This window comes from Taeniopygia guttata, chromosome 2 (genome assembly GCF_048771995.1).
Source record: "Taeniopygia guttata chromosome 2, bTaeGut7.mat, whole genome shotgun sequence".
Taxonomy (NCBI): Eukaryota; Metazoa; Chordata; class Aves; order Passeriformes; family Estrildidae; genus Taeniopygia; species Taeniopygia guttata.
In genome coordinates this window covers 129,980,034-129,997,741 of record NC_133026.1, presented here as the reverse complement: position 1 = coordinate 129,997,741, position 17,708 = coordinate 129,980,034, and the positions used below count along the sequence as shown (strand labels likewise).

The 17,708-nt window shown below is 42.7% G+C and overlaps 1 protein-coding gene across 3 annotated transcripts in view; it reads left to right on the top strand.

Annotated features, from left to right (window-relative positions):
* Nucleotides 1-5,464: 5,464 nt before the first annotated feature.
* Nucleotides 5,465-17,708, top strand: part of NIPAL2 (NIPA like domain containing 2) — a 53,210-nt gene continuing 40,966 nt past the window's right edge. For all 3 annotated transcript variants that reach the window (XM_072924848.1, XM_041713988.2, XM_072924847.1), the window contains exon 1: nt 5,465-5,876. In XM_072924848.1, the coding sequence (XP_072780949.1) occupies nt 5,751-5,876 (126 nt within the window). In that variant the 5' untranslated portion in view covers nt 5,465-5,750. The remainder of the gene's footprint in view (nt 5,877-17,708) is intronic.

The window sequence follows — 17,708 nt, the reverse complement described above, 5'->3', positions numbered from 1 at the left end:
CTTCCAGCTAATTCCTGCCATAATTCTTCCCCCAGCAAAGCTGATCTGGTTCATCATTTCCATGAGGCAAAAGGCATTTTTGTTAACTGCTCACTTCTCAGAGATCTTAGGCACTTGCTTTTAATCATAGTGTATGCTGACATCTGGTGGCATTCAGCAACAAAATCTTCATTAAAGAAATATGTTTCAGTTTTAAGGAGACAGCATCCTTACTTTCCCTCAGCTGGGTGCAGAAAAGAATTCCTTCCAGACCACTTCAGACTGTAGTTTACTGTAACACACTGGTATGGGACTGGCATGTCCTGGAGCTCTTGTGGGACATGTATGTGGGCACTGACCTCCAGAAAAGGGGGGCCATCAGCCAAGAGACCATCAGCCAAGCCACCTGACCGTGTTCAAACGCAGTTGCAAAATGGAGCACACAGCATCTTGTCATTCCATCTTCTGAACACAGAGAAACAAAGCACTAAAAAAAAAAGTGATGCAAATCTACCATGGATTTTAGCAAGAACAGAACCACTGTAAAATCTTAGGTGGTAACATTTTCAGATTTTATTTTATCTTTATTTCAAAATGGAGAAAAAGAAACAAAACAGCATGTATGAATATCCAGAGAGATGTACCAAAACCTTATTTCATGGTATGTAATAAGTAGCATGGAATCAGCTGTCATAGTTAAAAGATACCCATGATGTAGCTGTTCCATTAAAAGTTGGACTAAAATCATGTTTAAATTTCATTTCCTTCAGTCCTTATCCTGCTTTTGATTAGTTTTAAGAGCAGTTGATGGTCTTATGATTTGAAGATTTTGCATTTTAAATTCTGTGTACATGGTTTGGAATTTTATGTGAAATTGTGTGTTTGATCTTTGACCTCTGTTTACTACAGTCCTGATTTGCCACTAATTTGATAGCAAGACATAAGGGCCTACTGTAAACAAGCCGCTCACTTTACATAGCTATGTTTGGCTCCTAAATGAAGAAGTATGTATGGAATATACTTTTGGGTACTGTAGTCTCCTAAAGAAATAATAAAAACCACATCACTGCTTAGTTCTCCAGGTAACGTTTACATTTGGAGAAAATAAGTTGCATGTCTAATAGAGAGAGAAAATGTAGTTCTTATTCATTTGGGGTTTGTTTGCTTAAAATTATTCTTTAAAGTATTTGAAAGCTGAGGCTGTCTCTTTTGAAGTCAGTGGGAACTTTGACATTGATTGTAAAAGGATTGGGATTAAGCCTAAATTGGTAGGGTCTAAAAGGCAAAAGTGAAAATGTCCAAAGTCTACAAATCTCTCACTGATCCATCATGCAGAAAGGAAGGACAAAACCCTTCTCCAAGGTCTGTATGTACATCTTGATTCCAGAACTTCTATTTTTCGTACATTTGTAGACTTCAAGATGGAAAGCAGCTTTCCAAAGGACTGTAATTGCTAGCATATGAAGTAGTACACACTTGCATCATGGTCTTGTAAAGCTGCTGGGGGAAGGGAGATGAAAGCTGCTTATAAAAATCAATTGACTATTGGTACCACATCTTCCGCAAATTGTCCTGCACTATCCATTACACAGTATTCCCTGCCTGCAACCCACTCCAGGCAGATCCCCAGCTCACAGGTACAGTCTTACTCATAGTGAGTGACCCAGCAAGTCTGCTTGTAGGCATCTAACTCAAAAACACATCTGATCATCCTGCTCAAGTTCAGCACTTTCGGCACTCATCTAGCACTAGCACAAGGTAAAAGCAAGGTCTTCAACTCCCTCCTGTACCACCCTGCTGGAACCATCTGTCCCAACACTGAACTCCCCATCACCTGGGCTCAATCCTCACAGAAGAACACCTAAGGGCCCTGGACAAATAGTACTTTTGGCAGAGAAGGAAACCATTTGGCAGAGAAAGAAACCTATGTGGCAGAGAAGGAAACCATTGACTCTTTAATTTTCTGTCCCAGGAACTCTCAGTAACTGTGACCAGAGCCAAGTAGTCAAGGACGGGGACTCTTCTCAGCTGGGAGTGGCTCATCTACAATGGCAAAATGTAAGCTCAGAGAAGTGATGGGGCATGGGCAAGCAAACATGAAAAACTCTCCTCTTCAGACACCCAAGTGCATTAAGTATACCAAATGTGGGAGCGCCAGGTCAAGCTCTTCATGGATGACTTCCAGAGGCTAAAGCAAGCAGGGGGAGGAAACTGCCTACTCTGTTGGTTTATGAGGTTCCAATATCATACAAGCAAGAGTTCAGGGAGGCACACAGATCAGGCACTGTCCCACATCATCTGAACCTGAAGCTGACAAATCATCCATTGCAGCCTGCAAATCTTTGTGACCAAGCAGAGAAACATTATCTGTTGTTAACAGAAACCGATGCTTGGCCCAAGAATATCAGAAATGCAGCATCCAAGTGAGGGAATCCATGCACTTAACACCCAAAACAGTCTCTTGCATCTCCATTGCTCAAAAATATTCCAAGATGTTAAAAACTTGATGGGATGTAATCTCCCAGTCTGTGAAGTCCCTTCTCTTCTACCCAAAAATGATGGGCAATAGAATGAGGGGAGTTAAATAGTGCCACCTTGCACTTTAACCAGCCTTGAGACTTCTCAGCAAACCAACTCAAGCAGTGTCTACTCCATCTTCACTGGTGCTGCCTTGTGCTGTGTGCTACTCCAAGGGAGTGAGGTGCTGCTCACAGGGAGAAACAGCCCTGTCCTGATACTGATGTGGTCAGCCACCACAGAGACACAAATCTGCACATCTGTAGCCTTTGCCCACGTGTAAAAACAGACAGGTCCAGCAACAGCAAGTCAGGTCATCTTTCTGAAGATACTTTTCTTGAGGTATTTTTTAAGCTACCCTAGTTTTCCTACAGTACAGCAAAGACAACAACCAAAAACACATAGACAGAGATTTGTACATGGTGCATTCTGCACATATCCCCAGTGACATGACCTTGCTAATGTGTTGTAGTACCCACTGAAAATGCCTTATATTTCCATGTTTTGGAAGTGGCTGCAGTCGATTCTGCTGGCCCAGATGGCAGAAGACACCCCTAATTTGAAGGACCCTCAAATGGAACTTGACATTGGGAACAAACTTTCAGCACAGGTGTGCACCACTGAAAACTGGAAGTAATGTTTTCAGTTAAAACATCTTGCAGATCCCATCTTCTGCTTCCACTTCACAGGACATTTCCTCAGGATATTTCAGGATTCAGTCCTAAGGACTTAATACCTTTATGCCAAACACCTCAGCATCACTTTTAGCCTGAAAATAGAAATGCACAAGTATAGGGACTTTGGCACATAGTTGTTTTTTCTAACGGAGTGTAGTAACTGAGCAGAAATAGTTTTTTAAATATTCTTTAATGTTTTAATAGGACTGGCTTACAATGTAAAGAAAAGTTAAATTAATCTGAATAACTGAATAACGGTTTTATATGCAAGAAAACCAGAGATCTTTAATAAATAAAGGATGCCATAAGGTCCCTTGGCTTGTTTAGACTGAGTTGGTATGTCTGGACCCAACTGTGGAACAACGATCTGTCACTGTTAGATCAACTTCAAAAGCAATTCAACAAGGGCTCCATGTAGACAGCATTACGAAAAACCTGTTCCAATAGCTTTCTTATGCAAGAGAAAACCACACTCACATTTGTATTTTAGGCAGTGAACCAACAAGAATGAAGCAAAACAACAGCAACTGTCCCCAAGAGATATTTTGGGCTGCTCCTCTCCGCCCACTCCCCTTACACTCCTTTTCAATCTCCTACCAATCTGGGCATTTTTGGCAACAGAGAACCATACTGAAAAGGTCGTTTCCAGGCTGATAGGGACTGCTGTGGCTTTTGGCTACCGAAGACAATTTCTCCAGCCTGGGGGAGCATCAACCTCTTTGCTCCCTATTTTGGGCTGGGGTGACTGTGTGAAGAAGGGTGAGGAATGGGAGAACTTTCCTCAGCTCAGCAACCTTTGACAATCATTGCTGCTTTTTCTCTTCATCCCAGGATCTGCTATACAACAAGTGCAAATTGAGGATGACAAATAAGAACATTAGCCTGGTGTTTCTGCTCAAATGATCTGCCTTGAAGTAGCTGATGTTGACACTTAAATTGTCAGCAGACTTCTAGTTTAGCACTCCAGAGGAAAGAATGGGTCCTTTCACACTTTCCTCTGGGCTATTGTTTCAACTCTTTATAGACAGGGCAAATATCATTGCAGCAGTTTACACTCCAGTTTCACTGCACTGGTTTTTTTTTCAACCATAACCAAGATTGCATAGAATTTTTTTCTATAATGTAAGATTAGACTGCAGAGAATAATTACACAACACTGTAAAAATAATCTGCAGCAATTTACACAGCCATGAAATACTGGAGCTGTTTTTTCCAGCATACCTATACATACATGGCTGCAGCTAATTCCAATATTTACAAAGGACTCACTGGAGTTGTGATCACAGAAACTGGTATTTCAAGTTAGGCCACACACATGAACAAAATATTTATTGTTATAAGACAAGATTTTGTATTTTGGGGTGGTATACCATCATCTAACTGAAGTGTTACCTTGCCACTTCTGGCTTTTCTCTATCACCTTCTGTCTGGATTCAAATAACATCCTTGTGGCTAAGACATTATGTGTTCAAGTTGGAAAGTATTGGAAAGTATTCTTTCCTGTAATTGTGTGTTTCTTCTATTTTTGACCAAATTAATCACACTGGCAGTCAGCTTTGCTGCTGCTCATTTCTATTCAGGATCATATCTCCTTGCCTGCTGGAAGCTCGGCCCCCAGCCTGCTATCTGCATGCTGACTTGTTCTCTCGGGCCCTGCTGGGACTAAGCAATCAGTGCCAGTTCTTCCTAAGAGTAGGAGAAAACCATTCTAGCAGGGAGCAGTATGACTGCCCACTGACCCTTGTCTGCTGCAATAATTGTCAGGACTTTGGGTGTTTTCAAACCCTGCCAAGCAAAGGAATGAACTAACATAAGTCAGTTCCTCCAAGGTACAGTATGAGCTCTCTGGATTGCACACCGTTGTATTGTCCAGAGCCTGAAGATGTGGTGTCCTAACATTCCTTTCTATGCTTCTCTGGAGGCCTACTTCTGTCTCCTATGTAATTCTGCCAAGCTCCTACCTTGCTAGCTCTACAATCCCTTTAATAAGCTTGTTCAGTCATTGTTTTCCCCAGAAGAAATAAATTATCAAATCAAAACTAAAAGAATGAATGAATAAAGCCACAGACTGGAACAAACACATTGCCCGAAGGTTCTTCAAAGAAACTATTCAGGAAATAGTTAGAAGAGAAAAAGACAGGACATAAGTAAGAATTTATGTAAGGGACTGTCTGCCTCTGGGAACAACAACTTCTAAGTTTTGCAATCTAGCAGTGAGGAATTAATACTTAACCATTAGGTTTAGGCACAGATTTGAAGGAGTTAAATTCCCAGGCTGCCTCTTCAGAGCAGGGTGGGGCATTGGGGAAGTCAGAGACAGAAAAAAAGGGCACCTGAATACCCTGGGAAGGAGCAGGAAAACATTCTGTCAAGCTCCCCTTCCTCTCCTATGCTCCATCTACTCTCCAGCTAAGGGTGTCCTGGTGCACAGCAGCAATTGCAGCCCTGGCTGCACACACCTGCGTGCAGAGTGATCCATGTGAGGAGCCTTCCTCACACCAGAAGAGAGTGCCACGTCCACGTCCTGTTCACCTCTCTTCACAGCCACCCTTCCCCTCTGGTGTGACATTGCATGGCATGGCCAGCGGCTGGGGCCTGAGGGCAGGGACGTGGACATCATCCCAGGCATCCTGGAACGCATCCTCTGGGGGAGCAGGAGCCGGGAGCGGGGCCCTGTCTGGCCCCTGGTACAGCGCACACAAGGTGAGTGCCCAGCGTGCAGCACCAGCAACAAGAGGGCTTGGGGAAAGAGGGGTGCCAAGTTCAGCCTCTCTCCTGTGTCCTCTCAAGAGCCCCATTCCAGCACCTGTTTGCTGCTGGCTCTGCTCCCTCTTCACCCCATTGTTCAGCTTGCACCACCCTGACTCCCTCTCCAAGCCGTCCTTTCTGAGCAGGAACTGGGCAGAGCTGTTCTGTTCTGTGCTCGAGCAGCACTGGTTTTTGTCATCTGTGTTTTCTGTCGCTGTCAGTGCTGACAATGGATTTAGGCAACTGCAAAAGAGAGACTGAAGCGGCCCCTAAGAGCTAGCAATTTGAAGCATCTGCTAACAATAAAAATGAATTGGAGGTTGATTAAACCCTTTACCTTTTCTCTGCTTTTTGTTTCACGAACTAGAAGGCATAGAAGGATACCCAACATTCTTGATTTTCTCTGCATAAGAGGCAAACCACTTTGTCATGTTGAAAAGTATTGGTATAAATTATGCATAAAATGGCTTGCAACTGCTGCTCTCCTTTTTCTAGGAGCAGCCCAGTGGAAGGTGATAGCCTGAAGAAGGTCCCAAAAACTTTCCACTCGGGAATCTGCATTTGCTACTGGGTGGATATCCATTTGGCAGGGAGCATTTTTCAGCCTCACGTCCTCTGAGCAAAGGAAAACTGAGAATTCCTGTGCACGGGTTCCTGGAGCAGCAGGACTCCTGGCTGATGGCTGGTGGCAGTGCTTCTCAGGACCAGAGCTGGGTTTCTTACTGGGAGACAAGAATGTGGAGCCAGTGGTTTTACTGTGGGTTTGTGAATTGGGGTCCCAAGGCTGTGAGCTTGCCCAGCTGCCAATAAGATAGGGAATGTTGCCAAGCAATAGGGAATTCCCATGGCATGGGGATACCCACCTCAGTGTCAAAGTGGGGGGTTTTTGTTTCCTTGGAAAACCTCCAGTCCTGCTCCTGTACTCCTTGGGGTTGTTGCATGAGTATTGCTTTTTTTTTAAAATGTGATAGCTTTCTGGGTAGACCTTAATAATATTTTAGAGCTACTTGGGTGTCTGTGGGTGAGACTGATATTCTGTTCTTTTATTTACTTTAGTTGTAGCTTTGGAGCAGTAATGGTCATTTGGGTCATGTGTTGATGCCAGCCTTAATTTTTCCAACAGTTAAGTTCTTCTGTCCACCTCCATTTTCACATTTTACATTTTTGGAAGCCTCAGAAACAATTCCCTCCTCTCATTTGTGGCTACCCTGGCTGTGATTCAGTGGATCATCCCATGTTCAGGTCTTCACACAGGGCCTCTCTCCCTTCCCCTTTTTTTTGATGTAATGTCGTCCTCTTGGTTTGAAAAGGAGCTCTTTGTTTTCTCCCTCTACAAGAGACCATAACTGCACTGGCACTGATCTGCCTGGGAGCAACCCAAGACAGCTGAGGTGAATTACTTTTGGGGGAGTATTTTCCAGCCCCTTCAACCCCATAAAGAGGTGAAAGAGTAAGATCCCCTTTCAAGAGCTCCTAGACATGAGTGGCTTGGCAGAGCTGCGAATTGCGATTGCCTAGTGCCACATGGGCATTGGACACATCCACACAGGAGTAGTAGGTCTGATACATTCTTCAGGGAAATCCATAGCACTAGAGCAGGCCTTCAGTGATGTCTGTAAACACTCAGCTCCTTGGTAAAACTTAAAGTGGCTGTGTCTATGTGGCTGTGTCATATAATGCCTCTGTTTTGGAATTACATTTCTCTATCTTTTGATTTAATTGGGATTATTCTCCTGAGAGTCCCCTCCATTTAATCAGGCTGATTGTATGCTAGCTGTTGGCATAAGGGTGGAACAGGGCACACATGACCATGGGAAAAAACAGTGGAGGTAGGATTTCTCCTTGGCATCAGCATGGATATAGCTTGGTTGATACTGCTTGAGGAGCTGCATCTCTGAAATCAGCAATACCCAGGCCATGCTCCCACAGCCCTCCCTGTATAGGCAAGGTGTGTTATGGGACATGAGTGTGTTTAATGGTGCAGTAAAATCTGATGAAATATGTACTTAGTTACCTGAAGTATTTCCTGCAAACTGGTATTGTAATATTTTTGTGTCTGCTGGAATAATGAGTATAGGGAGCCACAACATGTGGGCTTTGTCTGCTTAATAGAAAGTGTATGTAATTGCCTTGGTGTAATACATTTTTATTTCCCTTCATAGGTTTTTACTTATTTACAATATTGTTGTTTATGGTCAAAAACAATTTGCAGGATTAGTTGAGATTATTAGCTACAGTATTGATCTTGGTTTGACTCTGTATTATCAGAGTAGGAGAAAACATCTGGGTGAGAACAGTCACTGAGAGCTCAGATGAAACAGAATCATAGAATAGTTTGGGTTGGAAGGGACCCTGCAGGCCAGCTAATTCCAGCCCCCCTGCCACCAGCAGGAACAGCTTCCAATAAACCATGTTACTCAGAGCCCCATAACAACTCTTCTGTAACTCAGCATTTCACATGTCTCTTTGTGTGTAGACACTCTGTGTAGTTATTCAAGTGCAGAGCCAGAGATAGAAATTTATTTCACTTCTGCTTCTTTTTCCCTCTTTGCCTGTCACTTCATAGACTCTGAGTTATTACTGGCTGCCCAGACAGCCACCTCAAAAGATTCTCTTATATTGTGGGTTGTAGGAATAAATAATTTCTGCTCTGTATTTAGGGGTTGACAATGCTGACAGTTCCTTCAGATGGGTTTGTGCTCTCTTGCCCCTCACAGTCTATCAGATCCTGTCAGGTGGTGAGTATGTGCCTGATGCCTTGTGTGGTCTCATCAGTGAGCGATTGTGGCTACTATCAGGTGTGATGAGAAATCCCACAGGTTAAGCAGATTCTTGTAGAGGTCATTCTACTCTGCCTTCTATCATATAGATGAAATCTAGATTTTGTGTGGAATGGAACAATTGAGGTTTTTAGTTCATTCTGTTCAGGAGGAACATCTTCAGTGCTTCAGCTCCTCTCTTTACTCGGGGTTGATGTCTAGTTCCACTCAGCCAAGATGAGAGCATCATTTGGTCCCATTTTTTCCAGAGCCTGCTGGTACTTCTGATGCCATGGGGACTGCTTCACCTGTGTTGTGAGGGACCCCAGGCAGGAAGGCAGGGAGCTGTCTCCATGGAAAGATTTTCTCTCCATTTGCCTTGGCTGAGGAAGCACCCCAGAAACAGTGGGGGTCTCTTCAGCTGGCACCATCACCAGAGAAAAATGTTGTCATGGTACATCCCTACAAACATTCACCAGGACATTTTAAACACTTAAGCAATGGCATTTTCAACCATGGCTTTCAATTAGGAAAAACTCTAGAGCAAGTCAAGGTGAACCTAGGAAATGTGGGTGGGAGTCAGAGGGCAGCATGGCCACAGCACAGGTGGATTTCAATCAGGACATCTTTTCTCTGCAGGAAAGAAGAGAAAGGCTGTTGAAGTTGAAGACGAACCCTCCTGGGGTTTTTAATGGTATTTTCTCAGTCTCTGTAGGATACCTCAGTTTCCAGTCTCCTCCTGGATGTACTGCAGATGTTACTTTTTCAGGTTAATCAGTAAACCAGTCCCTGAGCATGGGTAGAGGCAAATGTCCTCACCCAGCTTTCTGCTGGTGTACTCATCTGTGAAGACTGCAGTGAAGTTTTTCCTGTTCAACACCATCCCTTCATCTCTTTATTCTAAAACTCTTCACTGAAAGCAAACAAGGGTATCAAAACACTAACTCTATTTCATCCTGTTGTCCTTTACCTATCAGATTTCAGAGTTCATGCAGTTTCAGTTTATCTTATTGGGAAATGTGTTTGGGAGAAAATGCATCCCATTTCTTAGGTATTAGGGAAATGTACATTATTTTCAGTCCTAATAAATCAAAACTTAGGAAGAGGACTTTATTCAGCCTTTCAAATACAACCCTTTTCAACCTCTTATAGGGGAATTAAAAACTTAAATGTTATAATGAAGCACATGATCACAGAATGGGTAAGGTTGGAAGGAATCACAGAATGGGTAAGGTTGGAGTTCATGTATTTCAACCTCCCTGCTCAAACAGGCCCCCCTAAAACACATTACTCAGAATTGTGTCCAAAAGGTTTTTGAATCATTCCAGAGAAGGAGTCTCTATAACCTCTCTGAGCAGCCTGTTTCAGTGCTCTGTCAGCATCACAGTAAAAAAGTTCTTCCTGTGTTCAGATGGAATCTCCTGTATTTCAGTTTCTGCCCACTGCTGCTAGAAGCAAGAAGCATTGCACGATTTTCCAGTGTTATTCTGCTGTCAAAAATCCAGCAACTTTCCATGGTTTAGTGCCCATTTAACTAGTTTCTGCTAGAAAATAATTTGTGGCTTTGGCTCATAAATACAGGACTCTCAATTGGGCTCACTTGCACAAAAGCTCTCAGGCTCTGCCAGAGCTGTAGGTCTGATCTGCTGAGGGTTGTGTTCTGATTAGCTTTAGTGTGACCAAGAAGCTGACACGAGAAGGCAAAATTGAACACTGGTTAGAAAATATTGCCCATATAGTTTTTTAACCTCTTACATCCATTCAGCTGTGCTGGACATCAACTGTCCCTGCAGATGTAAAGATCACATCTCTGATGTGAAACGAGCACACAGCTTATAGACTTCAGCCTCCAGCTTAAAGGGAGACCAGCTGCTTAAGAGAGATCAGTTGCTGCTTGGGAACTTACTCATGACTCAAAGGTAAGGGAAATAACTACAGGAAAGCATTACCCCTTGCCTGTCCATTTGCACAATACTAAAAGCATGTCTGTATCATCCCAGCTCTCAAATTCATAGGGAAATACAGGGTTTTTTCCATCAACCACTGTAAGCAGAGTGGGAGCAAGCCATGAAGCTGGTTATACCTATGAATATAGAGGAGGCTAGACATGGGGCAGCAGGTCTGGAACAATGGGAGAATAGCCCAAAGACTGGAGGCAGTATGCAGTTTTATAAGCCTGCTTGAGGACTGACCTTTTATCTGGGTTCCACCAGGCACTTCTCAGGGTCCCAGAGCAGAATTTCCTAGTGTGTGTTATTGGCAGGCCTCTAGTATCCTGCTTGTATTCCCCCTACAAAGCCTGGAAGGAGTCATGTGCCTGTGGCAATTTCCTGCTAAGCCCAGCATGGTGCTGGCAGCAGAGAACAACAAACCAGCCCAGCTCTACATCCTGAGCTTGTGTGCAGCCTCAAAGCAAATGCTGATGATGGAAGAACTCAAAGTCCATCTATTCTGGACATCTTCTTTTCAGCATTGCTGGCAGAGCTGCTTGCAGGACTGTTTCCTTGCCTGACAGAGAACAGAAGCTGGTGAGCAAAACAATTTTATTTAGGCTGATAGTTCACAATTCATTTTGAAGAAGTCTTTGTAGGTCTTCCTGGACACCTCATGCAGGACACTGGAAATGAATGCTCTTGCAGAGCTGGGGCCATGCTGTGCGCCAGCTATAGCTTGTCTGAGTGTCTGTTGTCCGATTCTCTCTGGGATATTTTTCACAAATCTCAGACTTTTCCATGCTTCCCTTCCCAGCAGCTGCTATAGTAAAATGAGTTTAAATTTTTTTTCTGAGAACATTAAAGAACATTTGCATTTGAATTTTTTCTTTTTCTTTTTTTTTTTTTTTTTTTTTTTTTACTGCTGATTGAGGTGACTGCAAGTTAAACAGGAGCTTTGTAATTACACTAATCTGTTTTAAGAGGTGTGATAATATTAATTAGGAAATTTCTAGGCAGTAAGGAACATTACAATACTTGTAATTTGTCAGAAAGTGGAGTGCAGAAGAGAGATGCAAAGAAACTTGAATCACTAATTATACATATCCTACCTAGTGCAGAATTTAGTTTTTCTTCAAAATGGTATGATGAAGAAAAATGGGGTGCATTGTGTAGGCTGTGTCTGATATCCAGCTTAGCCACTGACTAGAGGGCTTAAACTATGGAGCCAGCAGAGCAGGACAAATCCTCGTCTTCCCTTAGTCAGCATTGAGTGGGAAAGACCAGGCATGGGATGAATCTGAATCCCTACACTGCTTTGGACGTGCCTGGCTCAGTGTAGTGCTTTGCCCTTCCTGTTCCCAGCTTCTAGACTAGTCTACAAGTAATGACTTTAAATTAAGTTGGCTGTGGCCACTGTCTTGATTTTCAAGTCTCACACTATGTCTGTGAGTTGCAAAGTAATGTAGGGTGAAGGTCTGGCTGCTCATATCAACACCTGTCCATTCCTGAGATTTTATGAGGCTGCTGTTTGGATCTAGGAAATTGCTGTCACACAAAGGAGTAGTGTTGCTCCCACCTTGAATCTGTGCTTCTGCTGCTTCATTTGCCTTAGCACTCTTTTGACTCCTTGATGAGGCAGTTTTTCTGGGTGAATTGACAGGAAAATATTCACTGATGTAATTTTTAAAATAAAAGTTTTCTTTAATGTAAAATCTCACCTGTAACACCAGCCCCTTAAGATTTTGTGACCCAAAGACTGCATTGCTCTTCAGCACTTAAGAATGGTCCTTCTTGTACTATGGCCTTATAGTCTGCCATATCTGATTAAGTCCTCTTTGAAGGAATCAAAAAATCCCAAATTGCTCAAGCAGAAATATGACCAAACTCAAAACCCAAGGCTTTAGAAAGATGAACAGAGAATTGACTGTGCACTTGAGTCATAAGGGAGGTGAGGACATTTGACTAACCTGGTAACTGAGGACTGGGATTATTCCATTTGGAGTTTTGGTGACATGTATAAAGTGTTACGCTCATGTTTATAATGTCACCATTATAAACTGTCCCAGAACAATGGCATTCACTAATGGGAGCAGTTGGGAGATATGTTTTCCATGCTTTGACTAATATGGACTTTGAAATGTGTGGCCAGCAGCTTCAAAGAACAGCCAGTTGGTGTGTGAATCAACACCAGGCCTGGAGCAGAGCTCTTAAGAAAGGGATATTTGCAGTGTGCTCAAAAGTAAATAGTCAGTCTCAAACTGAACAGATGTGTGCTGCTTAGACTGAGATTATACTGGTATAACTCCACTCTCCTCAATGACATTCATGGCTGATTTACATCATCTAGGCTAAAAGCTTTGGCTTCATTTGGTGATATGAACTGTTTTGCCCATAATGGGGAAATGAAGAGAGATTATGGAACTATGATAGCGAGAAATCACAGAATTGTTGAACTCTTGGATGAGGCACATAGCCACTCTCTGGCTATATGTCCCTTTGTATCGTGCTGTGTTTTGCAGAAACAACCCTGTAAGGTAGAGGTCTGTGGTGACGTGCAAGGTTTGGAGGAAGTCCCTCCACACACAAAAACAATGACTCAGAACAAATCAGCCACTGGCTCCTTGGACAGGACTTCTTCATGGTCCTGGGGTGACGTAGTAACATAGAAGTGCATATCCCTTTGTGGACAAGTCTACTTCTTGCTGACATTTAACTTCCTAGAACCAAATTAGCCTCATGGGAGATGAAACCTCTACCAATGTCCTAGCTAACATGTTGGATGATTTGACTGTCATCCTGCTGGAAACAAAGTAATTTTGCCAGCTGATACAGATTGTACTTGAAGCCCTTTTCTTCAACAGCCAAAGATATCTCCACTGTAAATATGTTCCTGTGAAAAACAACCAAAATAAGGGGTTTGTGTGCATAAGAAACTTGTACCCACACAGTTAACTCTCAATTAAAACCTAGTTTAATTTTTTGGGCTTGAGTTTGGGAGTAAATAGATTGTGACTCCATTTACTTTGCTTTATGATTCTAACCTACTATTTCTTAATGTTTCTTTTCCATTTTTTCGGGGGGGGGGTGGGTATTGCTGTAGGTTTGGGGATTTTTTTCTGCTTTGTAATTGTCACAAGGTTCTTTTATTTATTGACTTTTTATCACATTATTTTCTTCCCTTTGTTTTTCTCAAAGTAACAATCTTTTGCTCTCAGCAGTGACTAAAGCACCATGAACATTTTTATTCAGTATCTGTGTTATCATGCAGCAATGACAGTCTTCATCTCAAGATGACCAAGAGCAAAGCTTGTCATGTCTGCAGAAGCTTCTGTCAAACAAATAATAGCAGCTTTCACCTGACCACATCTCTAGCTCCATCTCTTGACTATTGTACTTGTTTTTGCCAGAGCTGATGTTCTTCATAGTAATTTGTGTTGTCTGTGTTTTGGATTTATGATGAAAAAGTACTGCTGGCAATCAGGATGTTTAGTTACTGCTGAGCAGTGCTTGCACAGCATTGAGGTGTGATTTGTTTCTCACACTGCCCTGTCGATGTGTAGGCTGGGGATGCACGAGAAGAAGGGGACACAGCTGGGACAGCTGACCCTGACTGACCAAAGGAATATTCCCATATCTATGGTGTCCTGCTCAGCATATAAAGCTAAAGGGGAAAAGGGGACATTTGGCACTGGTCCTCCTAGGTAACCATTACCCACGAAAGAGCCCTGCTTCTGTGGAAATGGCTGAACACTTATACACTGATGGGAAGCAGTGAATGAATTCCTGATATTGCTTTGCTTCTCGTGCAGCATTTGCTTTATCTATTAAACTGTATGTATCTCAACCCACAAGTTTTTGCACTTTTATCCTTCCAATTTTCTCCTCCATCTTGCTGGAAGAGTGGCTCCAGCTGCGTGAGGCTAAGCTGCTGGCTGCTGTGATAACCACACGTCAGAGGCTGCCAGGACAAACTGAAGAGCAGTGCATGGTTTAAAAAGCATGCATGTGAGAGATAATAGCATCTGGCTCATGGAAAGGATACTCAGTTCTTCTCCATCTCTTCAATTCCTAAAAAGGAATTTATCTTCCTCACCTCATTTCCATAGTAATCCCTGTCAAGGATAATGTCTATAACCATTTTATCCTATACTAATGCTAAAACAGCAGGGGAAAAAAGACAGCAAGTTCTATATTGGATAATCCACAAAAGATACAATTGCTGAAAGACCAACAATACTGTCCTAGGGTGACTGTTATGGTGTTTGTATCTCCAATCGTGTGTTCTGTTTACGTTTGATATTATGTTCTGTGCTTTCAGAACTGACTCTGAAAGTGAAGGTTTGTTTTGCCGTGTTATCATCTGGTTCACCTCCCCCCATGGTCTGCTGTCTAGAAAAGGCTAGGGCTGGCTGACTGGCTTTTGCTTTGCTTGCTTGCTTGCTTGGCTTGCTTGCTTTGCCTGCTTTCTTGCTTTGCTTCCTAGTTAGGTTAAGCAGTCCAATTCTTTCCCTGGACTGTTGCTTTTTTCCTTTCCTCTTTCTGAATATCATCCAACCTGCTCTGGACTGGGATCTGGGAAACACCAAGGAACACCAGGAGCCTGCATTTGGTGATCTGCAGCAGCCATCCCCAGTGCTGGAGAGCAATCCCCAGCGTCCAGACCCGGGCAACCACTCCCAGGAAAGACCTTCTGGATTTGTTCAGCTCTTCAGAGGGGTGAAAGAGTTTTGTTGTCATCTAGTGTTGTTAATTGTTTTGCTGCTGGGGAGTGCTTTGTTTGTTGAATAAACAGGTTCTTTTCCACTTCCCTCTCAGAGGAAATTTTTCCCTGAACCAGGTGGGTGGGGAGGGGCCGTGGGGGTTTATTTCCTGGGGGCTCCTTTCAGAGGGTTTTCCCCAAATTTGCCCTAAACTAGGACATTTCCATAGTAATCCCTGTCAAGGATAATGTCTATAACCATTTTATCCTATACTAATGCTAAAACAGCAGGGAAAAAAGACAGCAAGTTCTATATTGGATAATCCACAAAAGATACAATTGCTGAAAGACCAACAATACTCATAACTAGGGGAAAAAGCATCGCCACCTTGTTATCTCTGTAAGTATAACAGACAATATAAAAAGGTGTTAAAGGTGCATAGAATGGATCATTCAGCTGCACTGATCTTAGTTTTCTCTTGCAGAAGGCAGCTATGAAGTAGATGCTTTGGATTTTTGTGACCTAAACACCTGCTCTTTATGTCAGCATTTACCATGGATTACAAAATGCTAATAATACTTTATATTTTAAACCAGTATACTACAGTTTGTAGCAAAATGTCAAAATGTACAACTGCAATATGTCACAGAGCCCGCTACCTATATCTCAGGCCCTTGCAAGAAATTTACATGTGAGGCCATTTCTTTAGAGTTTATTTTTTTATTCCAAAATTTGCATTAAGTATCTGCAAACTAAAAGCATCCAGCCATGTGTTTATGTGTATGTACCCATCTACATACATGTGAATATTTCAGGGAGTGCAGGGCCTCTTTTTTTATGTCACCACTGATAATCTAGCAGTTGTTTATATTTAAATTAATAATGCTGCTAAGCAGAAGGTTCTGCCTTCTGGAGTCCACCCTCTTTTCTTTTCTTTTTTTTTTTTTTTTTTTTGCATTAGGAGCTATCTGTAAATGATTAACACTCTAGAAATCAAACTAGGAGAGCCAAGTGCAAGAGGTGCAGGAAGGAAAGCAAGAGAACTATTGCAGAGCACCCCTCCTCTGCAGGAACAACAGACTGGAAGGGCCTTTGGGCAGCTCCTTCCCTTGCCATAAAATCAAGTAATTCTTTAAACAGATGGATCCAACTTCATTCTAATTGCAGTCAGGTCTTTTCTTTTTTCTCTGCCCTGTTGTTACTCCTGTTAGAATATTTCTGCAGTGCCACTGGCTTGGAAGCATTGTGGTTTCCTGCCTGTGTTTACCCATGTCTGACATGGGTGACTTTGTGTTTCAACAACTGAGCATGTTCACTCAGGCTGTGACATGGAGAAGCATTTTCTCTGAAGATCAAAAGAAGGGTTAGTTACAGCTAACAGAGGATTATTTGAGTAAGAATAGGAGACAAGCCTGCCTTTGTTTGAAAGTGATGCTGGAGAGGTGCATACTGGAAGAGGTATGCCATTCCTCTCAACTGGTAAAGGGAGATTCTTATATGAAAATTATTTTGAGGATTCGCTAAATAATGTATTAAGCTGCTACATTTCTCTCAGGGTTTTCTGTTTCTGATTGAGGTGGAGTCAGAAACAGCTCATTTGTATTTTAGCAAGACTTGTACTACAATAACAAGAGGGAACGAGCTCTCTGTGCTTGGCTGGAGGCACATGTGTGTGTACAGGCAGAGACTGTGTGTACATGCAGAGTGAGCCTCTCTCTGAGAGTACTCCTTGTGCCTTGTTGTAGCACTGAACAGCTCTATTCACTCCTTTTTGAGCTTGCCTCCAGCTTCCCATAAGCCTTGTGTCACCTCCTTGGCTCAGTTTAGGGGTCCAGGGAGCCACGTTAAGCATGTGATAGGAACAGCCCAGCCTCTCGGTGTGAGCCAGACTGTAGTTTCTGGGGATTAATATTCCTAGGCTTGGATTGGTGTGGCTTGGACCTTACCTTGTACACCAGAAATTAGACTGGGTCAAACAGGAAATATCCAGAAAGCCTGCTCCTGGGCAGCAATAGAAGCATATCTCCAAGCCAGCTGGCCATTTTGTGGGAGAAGCTGATTAGGCAGTGCTAGATTGCCTCCCTGTTTCTCCTGTGGGACCTGGAAACTGGCAAAAGTTTATAATTCTATTCTTGCTTTTCCTGGTATTTAATTTCTGTAGTTGCCATGGAGACAATATGTGATAGTACTTGAGAAAATCTTTTATTAAGATGTTTTCATCTATGATTGATGTTTTTATACAGTCATGGGAGAGGTTTTTATTTGCAATCTAGCAGGCATTATTAAAAATATGAAATGGTCTTTGATTATGCAGCAGAATATCCCAGGAACTACAGCGTCCCAAAGTATCACAGGCTGCTCGTAGAAACAGTGTAAAAATCCATTCTGCCCTTT